Source organism: Diorhabda carinulata, chromosome 12 (genome assembly GCF_026250575.1).
Source record: "Diorhabda carinulata isolate Delta chromosome 12, icDioCari1.1, whole genome shotgun sequence".
NCBI lineage: Eukaryota > Metazoa > Arthropoda > Insecta > Coleoptera > Chrysomelidae > Diorhabda > Diorhabda carinulata.
Window position 1 is genome coordinate 568946 of NC_079471.1, and position 20153 is coordinate 589098.

At 32.1% G+C, this 20153-nt stretch overlaps 1 protein-coding gene and 1 non-coding gene across 2 annotated transcripts; both read right to left on the reverse strand.

The window, feature by feature from the left end:
• Positions 1 to 2074: 2074 nt before the first annotated feature.
• Positions 2075 to 2156, reverse strand: Trnas-aga (transfer RNA serine (anticodon AGA)). The gene has a single exon. It is a non-coding gene; the product is annotated as a tRNA-Ser (tRNA).
• Positions 2157 to 12202: 10046 nt separating this feature from the next.
• LOC130900035 (myrosinase 1-like) lies at positions 12203 to 17718 on the reverse strand. Its single transcript, XM_057810339.1, has 8 exons — positions 17609 to 17718; positions 17179 to 17542; positions 16825 to 17119; positions 16608 to 16702; positions 14825 to 15115; positions 14374 to 14511; positions 12414 to 12520; positions 12203 to 12347 (listed from the first exon to the last, which is right to left on the reverse strand). The coding sequence occupies exons 1-8, from the start codon at positions 17650 to 17652 to the stop codon at positions 12218 to 12220; spliced, it is 1464 nt and encodes a 487-aa protein (XP_057666322.1). The 5' UTR covers positions 17653 to 17718; the 3' UTR covers positions 12203 to 12217.
• Between the last annotated feature and the right edge of the window lie 2435 nt (positions 17719 to 20153).

Consider the following 20153-nt stretch of genomic DNA (forward strand, 5'->3'; position numbering starts at 1 on the left):
TATACAGATAGTTTTAACTCGTCGTGGGACACCCTGTATATAAAAACTAACCTCAATATACGTAAAGTTAACAATACGTGACCGTATCCCATCTGTCGAAGTTTACAACCATAAAAAAATTACCGGTTGTAGGATCTCAGACATATGGAGAATGTGTTGTATACGAAATTGTGAAAATTGGGTCATTTTTTGATAATTTCTTTACGGGGGAAAATCCATATTGTTTTAACCAGTACGTCCAGTTAAATCATTCAAATTTTAATCCCCCGAAACTCAATTTACCACGGTTTTTATTATAAGGGTTGTGTCAGCGATAAACCGCCCCTCATTACCACATATACGAGGGTTAGTACATAAATATCTACCATACGAGTGCTAGTAGAATTGTTTTCGAATACTAGAATCGTTCATTTTGATATTGAATCGCGAATATTAATTTTAAAACTTTTGTATCTACCCTCGTACTCAAACTTTCTTTTTTTGTGTCACTCCGTACAGTTGTGAATGTTGATAATCAAAGGTTTTTACCTGACAACCAGCTTTTTAGTATCAGGTAATCGAAACCACTGCTTTTACTATTAAAAAGAATGAAATTTCTTGAGGATGAACAAGCGGTGGGTCAAAAGAAATTTAGATGTTAAAGACAGCTGCTATCGGGATCAACTAAAAGTACACTGAAAGAAATATATTAATATTTTGAAAAACAAAATTTCATTCGAGAATAACTTTGTAAATATAAAAGATACGAAAAAGTTGTTTAATAGTTTTTTATAGAAAATTAAATTCTCTACAAAAAATGTATCTTAGCATTTTTTCGTATCTCGCTTAGTTTCTATAATATAGTCAAAATAAATAATTTAATTAATGTTTTTTTACATTGAACAGCTGATATCTCACGAATTATATTGAAAACAAGATATATGACTGATGTATGTTGTAGATAATTGGATTTATGAAATAAAAGCTATCTTCGTATTTTTACGTAAATCCCTTGGTTTTGAAGATAATTCGAAAAAAAAAAAATTTCTATACAAAATTTTTTTTTGTGATTAATGAAGTAATGCTGGGAAATTTCCATTGTATATAGATTGGTTAAAAACATAAGCTCACGCTACTCCTCCGATTTTTCGTGTCAAAAGGACTATAATTAATGTAGTAGGGAAAAATTTGTCGACCGTGACCGGTAGTTTGAACAAAAACCCCCTAATGGAATAGAGCGAACACGTAACAATCTGTTAATCGATACTAATATTAGAAAAATGTTTTATTTTTACTATTTTACAGTATAACAAATGATTCCAAATTTTTACAACGATTCCAATAAAATATCTTTCAATGAGACACTCTATATACTAAATTGAAATATAAGTGTCGCTGTTGCCAGTGTTTTATTAATTTCGGGGAAAAATAGATAAATAATAAGTATATCGATTACAGTATTAGAAAATAAAATTTCAAAAATGGCAAACTGCCTAAACTGCAGTGCCTTTTTTGGAGGTGTTTATAAATTGAACAAACCCATCCGTTAACCCCAATTTGGAAAATTGCGGACGTTCAAGTTACCATTGGATGACTGACCGTGCGACAAGGCATCGGCAGGTCCATTGATGACTGAATCGACCTTTGTGACTGCACGTGACTGAGCAGATCTGCAAATGTGTATAAGCGATCAATGTTCAGCTGTGCCATCACTGACACGCACCTCCGACAATTTATTAGCTACTATACGTATAAATACAGATCAGAGCGAAGTATACGTCGGTGTATTATAACGAGATTTCGTTTACAATTTATATTTAATACAAAATATTATTATTAAAAATCTGAACAACTCTTTTATTTTTAAATATTAATATTTATTATTAGTTTCTTATATATAAATAAAAACATTAATGCATCTAAATGTTTCCGATTTTAGGTCACTTTTGATAAAATTTGACTTTCATCTTTATCAAAATATTTTGAAACGTCAAATTTTATCTAACCAAAAATTATTAAAAAAAAACTAAACACTTTTTATGTTCAATGTTTAGTTCTCGTTTATTTTAAATTTAAGAAAAATATAAAAAAGGATCGCAGTCAGTAGGATTCGAACCTACGCTCCCAGAGGGAATCTGATTTCTAGTCAGACGCCTTAACCGCTCGGCCATGACTGCTTGAAATATCGCAAAGCTATTTGATTATTGGTTTCTTTAATAGTGTTTATTTTTGTATAATATACAAATAAATAAATATTGTTCCTTAAATCAAAACTCTATCGACTAAACTATTATTTTGTTCCGCTTCATCTCTTTATCTTGTTAGTATGATGAATTTATCCAATTTTTCTGTAAACTAAGGAAGATTTTCCGTCATTTGTAGTATGGAAAACACAAAAAAAATAACTATTTCTATAAATAAAATTGATAATATTAACTGTATTATTTTTATATAGAACTATTGGAAACCTAATAGGTTTTTCTAATAATAAATGTTGATGAGTGTTCTAAAAAAATTGTTATAATTAGAAGGTAGGCAATACTTTATACATACATGCAATGATGATGACCTTATAAATTACTAATTTATATTTAGAACAACATCGATCTAAAAATGCAATAATAAACCGAAAGTATTTTATCTTAGTTTCATTTATATTTAATTATCGTCATTTTTTGATTTTAAATGATTGAAATCATATAATTTAATTTCTGGTAATATATCATTTGTTATTTTAATTTCGAGTTTCTTATTCATTTAATGGCGTCATGGGATGTTCCGATGTTTTAAAACCGTAAGATTTAAATATCTTCCTATACAATACTCATGAAGCTCGTTGTATGACGTTTTTAAACAAATTTAATTAGGAAAAAGGAAAAATTAATTAGTAGTAGCATACGTCGTTCGGAAGGTTAGACACGATTACGGACCTGGACATTCCTATAAAATTACAGTTTTCTACATTTTCCTGTTAATGTATTTCATACTATAAGGTTTCAATGTTTGACGTAATTATTTAATTAAAACATGAGATAATTGAAATTAATTTAAATTTCAAAATCCGTTTTAGCAGCAATAAAAATAATTTTTTCATTATTGATGACTAATAGTGAGTTCAATTTATGACAATAGGTGTCCAACAACTATTCGTTGGTTGATGTAATGTCTAATATACAATCGATTGTTTTTTGTAACGTAGACAACTGAAATTTCTATTTTCATTTATTATTATTACATTGTTATTATTGTTCAGTTATAGTGATAAACGTCAAAAGTAGTATTTGCTGATAATTTATGAATCAATAGAGAGTTAGATTTATGACCATATGTATGTATTCAATTAATCTTTATGTTTATTATTATAATGAAGTATTTTTGTAAACGTTATTAATTGAAATTGTGTTGATTTTCGTCTTTTATTATCATATTAAAATGATTACGATGAAAATAATGTTAAAAAATACTTTTATAAGTTCGCCATTTTTCTTTCTTTTATACACGTCAAATGTTCGCATTATGAAAGAGATGGGACATTAATTTGAATAACCGAATGAAAAGTGAAATAGACGAATGACAAATAAATGTTTTACGCTACTTTTCATTCGAGATATCATTAAACATGCATTTTTAAATTAAAAAAAAATTCAATTCTTGAAAAATAATTGCGTGAATAGGAACTAGATTCGTGAAAAGTAGAACAAAAACGTTTTTTATTTATGAAGTGGAAGTTCTAGAGCTGCAGAAATAGGATACAAAGAGTTGGGTGGGGTTTAGAAAGGGGTTGAGTGGTTGCCGGGTTTACTCGGTTACTTGATGTCAAGGCCCGCAGCCATGCATACTACGACGGTGTACGAATGGTGGCGTGTTATTACCGCTACATTAGAGATGGAAGTTATATAATATTTTGGAACGTTTATATTAGAATTTAATATTGAAAAAATTGATAATTTGTTGTTATATCGAATCTGATATCAATAAATGAAATTTTTAAGTTGAAACAGACAGTATTTCTAATAAATAAACCAGTCAATTCTATTTTATATATCCAATATTATAGATTGAACTTTATTTACACGCAACCAACATTACACGTTACGTAAACTTCATAATACTTAGATTTATATTATACATTCATGTTTTATTGATGACAAAACGTATAAATTGATTAATTAGTATATGATAAGGTAATCAAAAGTGTAAAAAACTAAGAAATTACACATTATTGCATAGTGTATATGTCGTGATTTCTTTTCCTTGATCGCAGTTCCCATCTCTAATTTGTACTGACCGACTGGTCGATAGACGCTTGTCGTATCTAGAAACTGCGCAGCGAAAATCAAAACAGACATTAATAATACAACCAAATCGTCGAAGAAGAAGAAGATTCGAAATAAAAATATATGCATAGAATTATTTTTTATTTTATAAATATCAAAGAGCCACCAATTAAGAATTCTATTTAATACAGTTTGGATTATACAGTATGTAACGATAATGAATTCAATATATAAAAAATTGATTAAAGATTTTTAGACATAACCTCAAATTAATTATATATAATCGATTTCGTTAATTTCTTTGAACTGTTGAAATGTTTAAGTTTCTAATCGTTTTGATCTAATGTGTTTGGGAAATGATCTAAAATGATCCAAAATGTTTCAAAAATGATTTAAAGTATTGCATTATAACCTAAAATGTCTAACGTAATCAAAAAACGTTCTAAAATGATCCTAAATATTGTAAAACCATCTAAAATGTTCCAAAAATGATTTAAGGTGTTTCACTAAGACCAAAAATGTTCTAGAATGATCCAAAATGTTCTAAAACGATCTAAGATGCTCCAAAAATGATCTAACGTGATCCAAGAACGATTTAAGGTGTCCCATTATAACCTAAAATGGTCTAAAGTAATCAAAAAACGTTCTAGAATGATCCCAGGCGTTCCACTATAATCTAAAATAGTCTAAAGTAATAAAAAAACATTCTAGAATGATCCCAGGTGTTCCACTATTATCTAAAATGGTCTAAAGTAATCAAAAAACCTTTTAGAATGTTCCGAGGTGTTCCATTATGACGTAAAAAGGTCTGAAATAATCAAAAAACGTTCTAGAATGATCCGAGGTGTTCCATTATGACCTAAAAAGATCTAAAGTAATCGAAAAACGTTTTAGAATGTTCCGCGGTGTTCCACTATGACCTAAAAAGGTCTAAAGTAATCAAAAAACGTTTTAGAATGTTCCGAGATGTTCCATTATGACCTTAAAAGGTCTGAAGTAATCAAAAAACGTTCTAGAGTGATCCGAAGTACTCCATTATGACCTAAAAAGATCTAAAGTAATCGAAAAACGTTTTAGAATGTTCCGAGGTGTTCCACTATGACCTAAAAAGGTCTAAAGTAATCAAAAAACCTTCTAGAATGATCCGAGATGTTCCATTATGACCTTAAAAGGTCTAAAGTAATCAAAAAACGTTCTAGAGTGATCCGAAGTACTCCATTATGACCTAAAAAGGTCTGAAATAATCAAAAAACGTTCTAGAGTGATCCGAAGTACTCCATTATGACCTAAAAAGATCTAAAGTAATCAAAAAACGTTCTAGAATGATCCGAGATGTTCCACTATGACCTAAAATGGTCTGAAGTAGTCAAAAAACGTTCTAGAATGATCCGAAGTACTACATTATGACCTAAAAAGGTCTAAAGTAATAAAAAAACGTTCTAGAATGTTCCGAGGTGTTCCACTATGACCTAAAAAGGTCTAAAGTAATCAAAAAACGTTCTAGAATGATCCGAGGTGTTCCACTATGACCTAAAATGCTCTAGAATTGCTCCAAAATATTCCGAAACGATTTAAAATGTTCCAAAAATGATCTAACGTGTTCCAAAAACGATCTACGACACAGCAGAATATTTCATATAATTTTTTTTCTACAACTTCGTGAATTCCTCAGTTTAATCATCGTCCATCGTTAGTTGCAGCGTATCTTTCAGAATTAAACCGCGAAAAATATAATTTTACTTGTTTTATTATATGTATATCGATTGACGTGACCTGTACCGAACTACCCATCCGTATCCGGTTCTATCCCAGTCTAGTCCAGTCACCCCTGCAACGGGAGCTGCGTCTACCCCGATCCGTAGTGGCGCGGCCCGACGTCGGACGGCTTTCGAATTCTAATGGTTGTTGCCCTTTTCGTTCGATTTTCCCGGATGCACAGTCGGGGGAAAAGGAGGAAAACTTTAAAGATAATATCCGAATCATCTACAGAAATTAGTTTGACTCAAGGTGTGGTGGTCAAATTAACCAAAACTGAATCCGGTGGAATTTTTACCTTCAAAGTTATTTGCGTAAAATAAATTTCTAAGTTTTGATTTTTCATTGATATACGTTCTGTTTATTTCGCATGTTTCTCACAAATTTCTTATGAATTTTCATTATTTTGCCCTATTTTTGTGAACAGACTCCAAGTTTTCCGGAGTTTCTTCTATATTTTCATTATTTTGCCCTATTTTTGTGAACAGACTCAAAGTTTTCCAAAGTTTCTCATATATTTTCATTATTTTGACCTATTTTTGTGAACAGACTCAAAGTTTTCCAAAGTTTCTCATATATTTTCATTATTTTGCCCTATTTTTGTGAACAGACTCCAAGTTTTCCAAAGTTTCTCATATATTTTCATTATTTTGCCCTATTTTTGTGAACTGACTCAAAGTTTTCCAAAGTTTCTCATATATTTTCATTATTTTGCCCTATTTTTGTGAACAGACTCAAAGTTTTCCAAAGTTTCTCATATATTTTCATTATTTTGCCCTATTTTTGTGAACAGACTCAAAGTTTTCCAAAGTTTCTCATATATTTTCATTATTTTGCCCTATTTTTGTGAACAGACTCCAAGTTTTCCAAAGTTTCTCATATATTTTCATTATTTTGCCCTATTTTTGTGAACAGACTCAAAGTTTTCCGGATTTTCTTCTATATTTTCATTATTTTGCCCTATTTTTGTGAACAGACTCAAAGTTTTCCAAAGTTTCTCATATATTTTCATTATTTTGCCCTATTTTTGTGAACAGACTCCAAGTTTTCCAAAGTTTCTCATATATTTTCATTATTTTGCCCTATTTTTGTGAACAGACTCAAAGTTTTCCAAAGTTTCTCATATATTTTCATTATTTTGCCCTATTTTTGTGAACAGACTCAAAGTTTTCCAAAGTTTCTCATATATTTTCATTATTTTGCCCTATTTTTGTGAACAGACTCCAAGTTTTCCAAAGTTTCTCATATATTTTCATTATTTTGCCCTATTTTTGTGAACAGACTCAAAATTTTCCAAAGTTTCTCATATATTTTCATTATTTTGCCCTATTTTTGTGAACAGACTCAAAGTTTTTGGAAATTTTGAGGTTAGGAAACAAGAAATAATCGCCGAAGGTCATATCTTGTGAATGGGATTAATAATTTTACCAATTTGATCAAAATGGCAACACTGTATTCAACGATTGTCAAAAAAAGTTTCCAAAACAGCTAAAATTGTAGTTAAAGTGTATGGGAATAATTCTATAAGGTAGCCATAATCAAAATTCATATGAAAATGGTAAAAAAATATTAAAAATAATCATCATTATTAAGATTTTTCATCAAAAAAAGAAATGGTGAATGCTTTGGTCAAATTGGTGACGATATTTCAAATTGTGGTGGACGCGCGAATTCAAAATTTACCGGGCGCTCCATATACAAAGATTTTTCGATTATTTAACCCCTTAAACCGCTAAAAATATTAATTTCTCAATCCTTTTTGTACATTCCGTCGATTTTCGATCTTTCGTGATTTAAAATCAATTTGACGTTTCCAAAATATGATAAAAATCGAAAATCACGAAACGCCACTGATTCCAGAAGTTCGAGGAACGTCGAGCAACTGAAAGGAATGTTGTATCTGGATTCCTGTTATCCTGGATGTCCTCTTATCTGAGTCCTTCAAAAATTCTACGTATCACTCAATGTCTAACACAAAAAATGGTTTTAATGGTAGAGTGAGAGACGTTCAACTGGAAAAATTGTCGAAAACTGTTGGTATGTACTCAAAATTTGTAAAAAATGTTGAAACAGTTCAATTTTCTATTGAAATTGACAGTTGTTGTCGGAAATTGTTGAAAAATTATTTAAAAACTGTTCGAAATACGAAAATTGTCAAAAACTGTTGCGAAAATGTGCTGAAAACTGTTTAAAAATCGTCTAAAACAAATTAAATACCGTTCAACTGGAAAAATTGTCAAAAACTGTTGGTATGCACTCAAAATTTAGAAAAAATGTTAAAAGAGTTCAAAAATCAATTAATAGTGACAGTTGTCGGAAATTGCTGAAAAACCATAAAAAAACTGTACAAAATACGAAAATTGTCAAAAACTGTTGCGAAAATATTCCCGAGCTGCTGAAAAACGTTTCAGACGAACTAAAAGTGATTCAAAATACAACAATGTTCAAAATTTCATCAAAATTGTCAAAAACTGTTACGAAAATGTGCTGAAAACTGTTTAAAAATCGTCTAAAACAAATTAAATACCGTTCAACTGGAAAAATTGTCAAAAACTGTTGGTATGTACTCAAAATTTGTGAAAAATGTTAAGAGAGTTCAAAAATCAATTAATAGTGACAGTTGTCGGAAATTGCTGAAAAACCATAAAAAAACTGTACAAAATACGAAAATTGTCAAAAACTGTTGCGAAAATATTCCCGAGCTGCTGAAAAACGTTTCAGACGAACTAAAAGTGATTCAAAATACAACAATGTTCAAAATTTCATCAAAATTGTCAAAAACTGTTACGAAAATGTGCTGAAAACTGTTTAAAAATCGTCTAAAACAAATTAAATACCGTTCAACTGGAAAAATTGTCAAAAACTGTTGGTATGCACTCAAAATTTAGAAAAAATGTTAAAAGAGTTCAAAAATCAATTAATAGTGACAGTTGTCGGAAATTGCTGAAAAACCATAAAAAAACTGTACAAAATACGAAAATTGTCAAAAACTGTTGCGAAAATAGTTCTGAGTGGCTGAAAAACGTTTCAGATAAACTAAAAGTGATTCAAATTGCAATAAATGTTCAAAATTTGATAGGGAATTGTCAAAAACTGTTGGTATGTACTCAAAATGTGTAAAAAATGTTAAGAGAGTTCAAAAATCAATTGATACTGACAATTGTTGTCTGAAATTGTTGAAAAATCATTTGAAAAACTGTTCAAAATACGAAAATTGTCAAAAACTGTTGCGAAAATAGTTCTGAGTGGCTGAAAAACGTTTCAGATAAACTAAAAGTGATTCAAAATGCAATAAATGTTCAAAATTTGATAGGGAATTGTTAAAAACTGTTGGTATGTACTCAAAATTTGTAAAAAATGTCAAGAGAGTTCAAAAATCAATTGATACTGACAATTTTTGTCTGAAATTGTTGAAAAATCATTTGAAAAACTGTTCAAAATACGAAAATTGTCAAAAACTGTTGCGAAAATAGTTCTGAGTGGCTGAAAAACGTTTCAGATAAACTAAAAGTGATTCAAAATGCAATAAATGTTCAAAATTTGATAGGGAATTGTTAAAAACTGTTGGTATGTACTCAAAATTTGTAAAAAATGTCAAGAGAGTTCAAAAATCAATTGATACTGACAATTTTTGTCTGAAATTGTTGAAAAATCATTTGAAAAACTGTTCAAAATACGAAAATTGTCAAAAACTGTTGCGAAAATAGTTCTGAGTGGCTGAAAAACGTTTCAGATAAACTAAAAGTGATTCAAAATGCAATAAATGTTCAAAATTTGATAGGGAATTGTCAAAAACTGTTGGTATGTACTCAAAATTTGTAAAAAATGTCAAGAGAGTTCAAAAATCAATTGATACTGACAATTTTTGTCTGAAATTGTTGAAAAATCATTTGAAAAACTGTTCAAAATACGAAAATTGTCAAAAACTGTTGCGAAAATAGTTCTGAGTGGCTGAAAAACGTTTCATACGAAAAAAAGTGACTCAAAATGCAATAAATGTTCAAAATTTGATAAAAAACTGTCAAAAACTGTTGGTATGTACTCAAAATTTGTAAAAAATGTCAAGAGAGTTCAAAAATCAATTGATACTGACAATTGTTGTCTGAAATTGTTGAAAAATCATTTGAAAAACTGTTCAAAATACGAAAATTGTCAAAAACTGTTGCGAAAATAGTTCTGAGTGGCTGAAAAACGTTTCAGATAAACTAAAAGTGATTCAAAATGCAATAAATGTTCAAAATTTGATAGGGAATTGTTAAAAACTGTTGGTATGTACTCAAAATTTGTAAAAAATGTCAAGAGAGTTCAAAAATCAATTGATACTGACAATTTTTGTCTGAAATTGTTGAAAAATCATTTGAAAAACTGTTCAAAATACGAAAATTGTCAAAAACTGTTGCGAAAATAGTTCTGAGTGGCTGAAAAACGTTTCAGATAAACTAAAAGTGATTCAAAATGCAATAAATGTTCAAAATTTGATAGGGAATTGTCAAAAACTGTTGGTATGTACTCAAAATTTGTAAAAAATGTCAAGAGAGTTCAAAAATCAATTGATACTGACAATTTTTGTCTGAAATTGTTGAAAAATCATTTGAAAAACTGTTCAAAATACGAAAATTGTCAAAAACTGTTGCGAAAATAGTTCTGAGTGGCTGAAAAACGTTTCATACGAAAAAAAGTGACTCAAAATGCAATAAATGTTCAAAATTTGATAAAAAACTGTCAAAAACTGTTGGTATGTACTCAAAATTTGTAAAAAATGTCAAGAGAGTTCAAAAATCAATTGATACTGACAATTGTTGTCTGAAATTGTTGAAAAATCATTTGAAAAACTGTTCAAAATACGAAAATTGTCAAAAACTGTTGCGAAAATAGTTCTGAGTGGCTGAAAAACGTTTCAGATAAACTAAAAGTGATTCAAATTGCAATAAATGTTCAAAATTTGATAGGGAATTGTCAAAAACTGTTGGTATGTACTCAAAATTTGTAAAAAATGTCAAGAGAGTTCAAAAATCAATTGATACTGACAATTGTTGTCTGAAATTGTTGAAAAATCATTTGAAAAACTGTTCAAAATACGAAAATTGTCAAAAACTGTTGCGAAAATAGTTCTGAGTGGCTGAAAAACGTTTCAGACGAAAAAAAGTGACTCAAAATGCAATAAATGTTCAAAATTTGATAAAAAATTGTCAAAAACTGTTGAAATATCGTTTTTTCGGATTCGGCATCTCCTAGAAACAAACTTCCATCCATCGATAAGAAAAGTTAAAGCAAAAGAAAGTTCCCTTATTAAAAGACATTCTATCGTCGATTTTTTGTCGAAATTTCCGGCCGGTTTTCGACGCACGGCAACAGTCCTCCAACAGAAATCCTCGACGAGCGTCAAGGTGAAAAAACAAAAGGAAAAGAAAAAAATCAGCAGCTCCACGTCCGAAGCACCTCGCCAGCCCCAAATTACCGACTCCCCTATAAAATTTCAACGACAAATATTTGTTTTAGCACATCGAATTTTTTCCCGCCCAACATTTAATGAAATAGTCTTAACGCGCACCACCAGGTCGTAGAACTAGGAAGTTACACCTTTGGAACGTCGTTAGAATCAAGATATTTACCTGGAAGTGCACAAAATCGGACACATACGTCCCAGTGCACGTGGGGTTACTAACCCTTAACTTGTCCGGGCCGCCGTAATCCGTTCCAAGGGAAACAACAGCTACGTACACGGTTAATTCGACCCAGAAGCGGTGCATTACCCGGAAATTCGCTTCACTTTGCAGGATAACGAGGATGTACACGATCCTGAATGGATTAAAGGAAGGGATGTTTGATTTAAAACGCGCCACGTGTTAAAAAAAAACGAAATATTCGATTAAACGACACCCCTTTAGTTTTTCGTAAATTACTTATGGTAATTTTCGATTTTTTTGATGGTTTTCGACTCGATTCGTAAATTTAATCAACAGATTCGTGATTATTATGGAAAAAACTAATGGTGCAAATCGTTTTTTCACAAAAAACTTTCTTATAAACTCCGCAAATTGCCGGATATGACTAATCCATTAATTTACTTTTTGTCTAGCCCCCGTAGATAATTTTTGATGCTGAAAAAACGTCATTTCAATCAACGACGTTTCCCATACATTAAAATATCGATTTTATTGAAATATTTATTTAAAAAAATTATTAAAAATATTTTATATTATATGTTAATATATTTTGTGGACCCCTTGTAGGTTTTTACGTTTCAAAACATTCCTGTACGTGAGGGAAGAAAGTTTTGGTACCCTAATTCTGAGGGGATCATCGAAATTAACTGCGTTCAAACCATATTTTACACTGAAAAAAGTGTTAAATTGAATCGATGTAAAAAAAAAATTTTTTTATATATATAATTAAGCTTACGTATATCCTTTATTCCATTCGAAATTATCCAGAAAACTCCACACTGTATAACCTGTAACATTTACTCCGTCTTCGGTGATACTTTTCCATAGTTGTTGAAGATTTTCCTGAAATTATTGCGACTGAAAACAATTCCTGATTGCTACGAGAAGAAAAACGTTCGAAATTTGATAGGGAATTGTCAAAATACTGAATAATGATTGAAAAAACCGAATAATTCCAATTAAAAATTATAAATAATCGAAAAATCTTCTGCACACAGTCAAAATTTGAGAAAATGTGGCTGAAAACTGTTTAGAAATCGTCCTAAAACAAATTAAATACCGTTCAACTGGAAAAATTGTCAAAAACTGTTGGTATGTACTCAAAATTTGTGAAAAATGTTAAGAGAGTTCAAAAATCAATTAAAACTGACAATTGTTGACTGAAATTGTTGAAAAATCATTTAAAAACTGTTCAAAATACGAAAATTGTCGAAAACTGTTGCGAAAATATTCCTGAGCTGCTGAAGAACGTTTCAGACGAAAAAAAGTGACTAAAAATATAAGAAATGTTCAAAATTTGATACAAAATTGTCAAAAACTGTTGCGAAAATGTGCTGAAAACTGTTTAAAAATCGTCTAAAACAAATTAAATACCGTTCAACTGGAAAAATTGTTAAAAACTGTTGGTATGTACTCAAAATTTGTGAAAAATGTTAAGAGAGTTCAAAAATCAATTAATAGTGACAGTTGTTGACTGAAATTGTTGAAAAATCATTTAAAAACTGTTCAAAATACGAAATTTGTCGAAAACTGTTGCGAAAATATTCCTGAGCTGCTGAAAAACGTTTCAGACGAAAAAAAGTGACTAAAAATATAAGAAATGTTCAAAATTTGATACAAAATTGTCAAAAACTGTTGCGAAAATGTGCTGAAAACTGTTTAAAAATCGTCTAAAACAAATTAAATACCGTTCAACTGGAAAAATTGTTAAAAACTGTTGGTATGTACTCAAAATTTGTGAAAAATGTTAAGAGAGTTCAAAAATCAATTAATAGTGACAGTTGTTGACTGAAATTGTTGAAAAATCATTTAAAAACTGTTCAAAATACGAAATTTGTCGAAAACTGTTGCGAAAATATTCCTGAGCTGCTGAAAAACGTTTCAGACGAAAAAAAGTGACTAAAAATATAAGAAATGTTCAAAATTTGACACAAAATTGTCAAAAACTGTTGCGAAAATGTGCTGAAAACTGTTTAAAAATCGTCTAAAACAAATTAAATACCGTTCAACTGGAAAAATTGTCAAAAACTGTTGGTATGTACTCAAAATTTGTAAAAAATGTTAAAAGAGTTCAAAAATCAATTAATACCGACAATTTTTGTCTGAAATTGTCGAAAAATCATTTAAAAACTGTTCAAAATACGAAAATTGTCAAAAACTGTTGCGAAAATATTCCCGAGTTGTTGAAAAACGTTTCGGTTAAACTAAAAGTGATTCAAAATCCAATTAAATCGTTTTTTCCTTAATAATATCAATCTGTCCATAAAACAGAGCAGCAATACAAACCATAACGCTCGAAAATATATTTTTCAAGTTAGTATTGGAGTGTAAGAAAGTTCTAAAAAATCTGGAATCGACGAAACGGATTTGGAATCGGAAAACTCATCTTTGATCCCAGAATCCATCCTTGGTGTAGCTAAAAACGTTGCCACGGCGTCTTCCAACCGTCTTGTTGAACCGAGTAGAGATGGATGGACAAAAAAACGCCATTTCCATACCATGGACATCACGCGCCCACCACCCACACTTCGACAAGCCTCACAGCTCCCCAAGTGACAAAATTCACAGCGAAAATAAATAAGACGGAATGTACAGAAAGAAAAAATAGTTTAAACACATAAAATGGTGGAAACAAAAACCCAAAAAACGTCTACAAGGTCTAATTTTTCCAATACGAAACTTCAAAATAAACTTACCACCAAATAATTGTGTCTATCGTAATCCAAAACGGTACCGGTCGTATCCGGTGTACCCTGTTCCGTAATTTTTATTTCCGGGCCATTATAATTCTCTTTTATCCATTTTAATATGATTCCCAAGCCTTTGGCCCTCATCTAGAAAAAAATAACCTCGCCAAACTTATCCTTGCACCGATCCTGTCCAATTACACGGCAATTTATTAAATTCGGCGAATTCGCGCGGCGCCTTCGATTCATCCGAACCTCCAGGCATTCATCGATGAACTACGCCGCGACGCACTTGACGACAAACGTCAAAATTCGTTTTTATTCAACTGGATTTCGTTGTTCGGATCGAAGGCGCCGCGCGAATTCGCCGAATTTTGAAATTCCGCTACAAATGGACAGAACCGGCTCGAGGATTCGATTCGCAACAACGAATTTCGGTTTGTTTAAAGTATTAATTCACCTGTATGGAGTAAGTCGTGTTCCAATCGGAATTATTCAATATTTTCACTCCCATATCATTGAAATAACTCGGTTGGGCGTCTATAGTGTCGTTATTGGCCGATACCAAGTAAGTATCGTAATTATTCAATCCAATATAATCGTAAGTTCCGGTTATGGAAATCAAATCTTCGATGTCGAATCGGGGTAATCGGGATGTCGTAAAACCCTGCGCTAGGCTGTAACGTTGGATGATATCGATCATAACTTCGGGGTAGTTGCCGTAAACTAATGGATGAACGAACCACCCGAACTAAAATCGAAAAAAAAGGGAAAATTTGAGACCCCGAACCACCCCAAGTCCCACCTGGTTAATTTGTATCGTTAACGCGCTCGATGCCGATAATTTGATTAATGGAAACAACGAAACTGTTGAAGATTTTAACGATGAAATTGAAGAAATAGATAAATCGATTTATACTTCATATTTTGACATAAGGGATGAAGATTTTGTGGTTGGAGGTTTTTTAGAGATGGAAAAGGCGATCCAGGGGATGTGATGTATGAGAAAATTGATTACCAAGATCAAACTGAAGCAGAATCAATAGGGTATTGTAGTGGATCCGAATGAACAATTGGAAGATTGTGATTAATTTACGAAAATATCAAAAATGGAAGTTTCCAGTACGGAAACATCGTCGATGGATGTCTCCAAGCAAAATCTACACTTTGAAGAAGATAATAACGAAAATAAGATTCACAAAACTTCTGGAATAACGTCCTAACTCCAAATGATAGTTGTTTGTTTCAATTTCATCGACATTCTCTTCCAGATATTTCAAAATTAAGGGAAAAAAAGGTATACACAGTTTTTTGGATAATTATTGTTGATTTAGACCACGAAATGTTCTGGAATAACGTCCTAACTCCAAATGACAGTCGTTTCAACATCTAGTTCATCAATTTCATCGACATTCTCTTCCAGATTTTTCAAAATTAAGGGAAAAAAAGGTATACACAGTTTTTTGGATAATTATTGTTGATTTAGACCACGAAATGTTCTGGAATAACGTCCTAACTCCAAATGACAGTCGTTTCAACATCTAGTTCATCAATTTCATCGACATTCTCTTCCAGATTTTTCAAAATTTAATACAGTGTGTACAAATCGATGGGATGAATCCCAAAAATCGTTTCTTTGAATAAAAATGCAAATATGGCAAAGAAACGTACGATTTTCCTGATTATTTCGATCATTTCGTGTTAATACTTTTTATAAATAATAAATAATAACGAACTATTCCAAAAAATCATCGAAATTAGTTACTTTTGAAGGAAATATGAATTGTATTGAAGGAAAAAAAGTTATACACGATTTTTTTTATGATTATTGTTGATTTAGACCACGAAAACTTTTGGAATAACGTCCTAACTCGAAATGACAGTTGTTTGAACCTTTAGAAACATCATTATCATCAACATTCTCTTCCAGATATTTTATAAATACTAAATAATCACAATTTATGATAATTTTTTCTTTATATCGAACTCTTTCTTTAAAATTTGCATATCTCTCAAACCATAAAGTTTATCGCATTAAAAAAACCAAAAAATCGATCGAAAATCTTTAGGTTACGTAATCCAAATAAATAAACTTCAATTTCAGCAACCTATAATTCAAAAATTCAAAGTTTTCACAACATTATATCCATAAGTCCGTTTTTTGGGATATTTCGGCAGCGAACGCGACAAATTCCGCACAAAAAATTAATCATTCCACAAAAATTCATCGATAAAAAACTTACTGAAAATTGATTAGCCCTTTCGGCCGCCTCCCGATCCTCAACAGAATCACTGGCCGGCAAATACGCTTGCAAACTAAAAGCCATACTCAACTTCCCTATAAACAGAATATAAACGATTGTGAACTACGAGAAGGCGTTCGACAATGCACACTTCCTCCAAAAACTCGATTTATACGAAAAAAAATCGATTAAACTAACTTTTAGGCGGATTATTTACCGTTTTGTTGGGGTTTGTATTTCTGATACCGTTTCCAAACGGCGGCGTGCGCTTTGATGACGTTGTATCCGCATATATACTCAGCCACGCCGCTCGGTATCGAGTTTCCTTTGAGCGGCAAACCATTCACGCAAATCGAATAAGGTTCGTTGACGGTTATCCAAGTTTTGACGCGATTCCCGTACGTTTTGAACAAAAAATCCGCGTAATCCGCCAAATAATCCGCTATAGTTTCTTGGTACCAGCCCCCGAGCAGTTCCACCGGATACGGATGATCGAAATGCGAAATCGTAACCTTGAACAACAAAAACCAAAACATTCGATTCGTTTTTACGAAGTTTTTCGTAAACTTACCCACGGTTCGATGTGATTTTCGACTAATTTCGTGATTAAATCGTCGTAGAACCTCACCCCGTCCCAATTTATTTGATTCGGGAAGCCGTCGGGGAATATCCTGGTCCAAGCTATCGAAAATCTGTAATGCCGGACCCCCAACGTTTTCAATAAAGCGATATCCGTTTCCACCATACGATACGAATTGCAAGCCACGTCTCCGGTCGAATTATCGACTATTATGTCCGTATTATGGGTTAAATAATCCCAGAAACTCATTCCTTTGCCATCCTCGTTCCAAGCGCCTTCTGTTTGATAAGCTGACGTGGCAACACCGAAACTAAAGTCGTCTTCGAAAGTATAAAGTTGATTTTTCGATAGCGCCCTGTATATATTTGATAAATACGTGTTTATATATATGAGAAACGCTTAATTCAATTTCGGAACGTACCTATCGAAATAAAATAAAAACAAAAACTGTAGTTTCAAATCCATTTCACTGATAAAATTGTTTCGTTTTAATATTTTTCTTTATAAAAATCCGACGTTTTATAGACAAACTCGATTTAGATAAGATAAGATTGTACCGAAAAACTCAAATTACACGATATCCGAAACGAACGGATGTTTTTGACAACCGAACGTCACGTGTCATCTCGTTTAATAATATAACGGAATTTTTTAGTTAACACACCCTGTATACAAGCTATTTAATGTAAAAACAATAAATAACGGTATATATAATGGTATTCCTGCTAGTGAACACTTCATTTTTTTACTGTTGGTAACATCAATCTATTTTGATTCGCCCGAACTGACGTCTGTCAAAAACATATATGAGATCGATGTTTCCACAGAATTAATGGATTGGGTGATGTGCTGGTTAAATTTGGAAATATGGCAACACTGATGTGGTTATATCGAATCTGACGTTTTATCGTATGGGAAACAATTAGAGGTGGGTGCGTTCGAATAAAATTTTTTGTATTTAATAACTTTGTGGAGTGTACGCGTTTTAAATGTTCTTATTTTTTTTTATATACAAAATGGACGGAAATGTGTCGATTCCGATTGAGTTTTTAGGGATGGATCGCATGCGCATTATGAAAATCGTCGTTAACAAAATGGTGGCGGTCTGGAGTGTATTGCACTCGGTATTTTTCTATAAAGGAATCGAATTAAAGAGAATTGTATATTTTTTTCAATACTTATCAGTTAATTTCTAGTTGATCTTATCAATAAACTTGTGTTTGAAATATGTTTTTGTTTGTACGAATTTCGTGGAAATTATAAACAATTTTTAATCTAGACGTGACTCAATTTGCATTTACAGATTATTTATTTATTTGGTTTTATTTGATCGAATTTTGTACTCTTTTTATATAAATATAAATATCGAAAAACGGAATTGGGATTATTGAATTTGGTAAAGTTTGCTAGAAATTTTCTTAGTACCACGATTTTCATTTGTTTTTGTTGCTTTTCTTCAGTAAACGTCGAAGATGTTGTCCACCTCGGGCACCAGGTACCTCGTAGACCTTTTCTAACTTGAAATTCAAGATCAGTAACCTCCAAAACCTTTTGTTTATAAATATTTACCCAATATTATCACGAAGTTCCACGGAAATCCAGTAAACGTCGAAGATGTCGTCCACCTCGGGCACCAGGTACCTCGTAGACCTTTTCTATCTTGAAATTCGTGTTCTTTAACCTCCAAAACCCTTTGGTTAAAAATATTTACCCAATATCATAACGAATTTCCACGGAAATCCAGAACACGACGTAGATGTCGTCCACCTCGGGCACTAGGTACCTCGTAGACCTTTTCTATCTTGAAATTCGTGTTCATTAACCTCCAAAGCCCCCCGTTTATAAATATTTACCCAATATCATAACGAATTTCCACAGAAATCCAGTAAACGTCGAAGATGTCGTCCACCCCGGGCACCAGGTACCTCGTAGACCTTTTCTATCTTGAAATTCGTGATCAGTAACCTCCAAAACCTTTTGTTTATAAATATTTACCCAATATTATCACGAAGTTCCACGGAAATCCAGTAAACGTCGAAGATGTCGTCCACCTCGGGCACCAGGTACCTCGTAGACCTTTTCTATCTTGAAATTCGTGTTCTTTAACCTCCAAAACCCTTTGGTTAAAAATATTTACCCAATATCATAACGAATTTCCACGGAAATCCAGAACACGACGTAGATGTCGTCCACCTCGGGCACTAGGTACCTCGTAGACCTTTTCTATCTTGAAATTCGTGTTCATTAACCTCCAAAGCCCCCCGTTTATAAATATTTACCCAATATCATAACGAATTTCCACAGAAATCCAGTAAACGTCGAAGATGTCGTCCACCCCGGGCACCAGGTACCTCGTAGACCTTTTCTATCTTGAAATTCGTGTTCTTTAACCTCCAAAACCCTTTGGTTAAAAATATTTACCCAATATCATAACGAATTTCCACGGAAATCCAGTAAACGACGTAGATGTCGTCCACCTCGGGCACCAGGTACCTCGTAGACCTTTTCTATCTTAAAATTCGTGATCAGTAACCTCCAAAACCTCCCGATTATAAATATTTACCCAATATCATAACGAATTTCCACGGAAATCCAGTAAACGTCGAAGATGTCGTCCACCCCGGGCACCAGGTACCTCGTAGACCTTTTCTATCTTGAAATTCGTGATCAGTAACCTCCAAAACCTCCCGATTATAAATATTTACCCAATATCATAACGAATTTCCACGGAAATCCAGAAAACGACGTAGATGTCGTCCACCTCGGGCACTAGGTACCTCGTAGACCTTTTCTATCTTGAAATTCGTGATCAGTAACCTCCAAAACCCCCCGGTTATAAATATTTACCCAATATCATAACGAATTTCCACGGAAATTCAGTAAACGTCGAAGATGTCGTCCACCCCGGGCACCAGGTACCTCGTAGACCTTTTCTATCTTGAAATTCGTGTTCATTAACCTCCAAA

Bases quoted from the DNA above. Each gene is read 5' to 3' on its own strand.
- LOC130900035 (XM_057810339.1), bottom strand. From the start codon at position 17,652: ATGGATTTGAAACTACAGTTTTTGTTTTTATTTTATTTCGATAG. The intron at 16,703-16,824 runs GTAAATAATCCG...TTCTGTTTATAG, and splicing joins ATACAAACCCCAACAAAACG to GGAAGTTGAGTATGGCTTTT. The intron at 12,521-14,373 runs GTAAGTTTATTT...CAATAATTTCAG, and splicing joins ATAGACACAATTATTTGGTG to GAAAATCTTCAACAACTATG.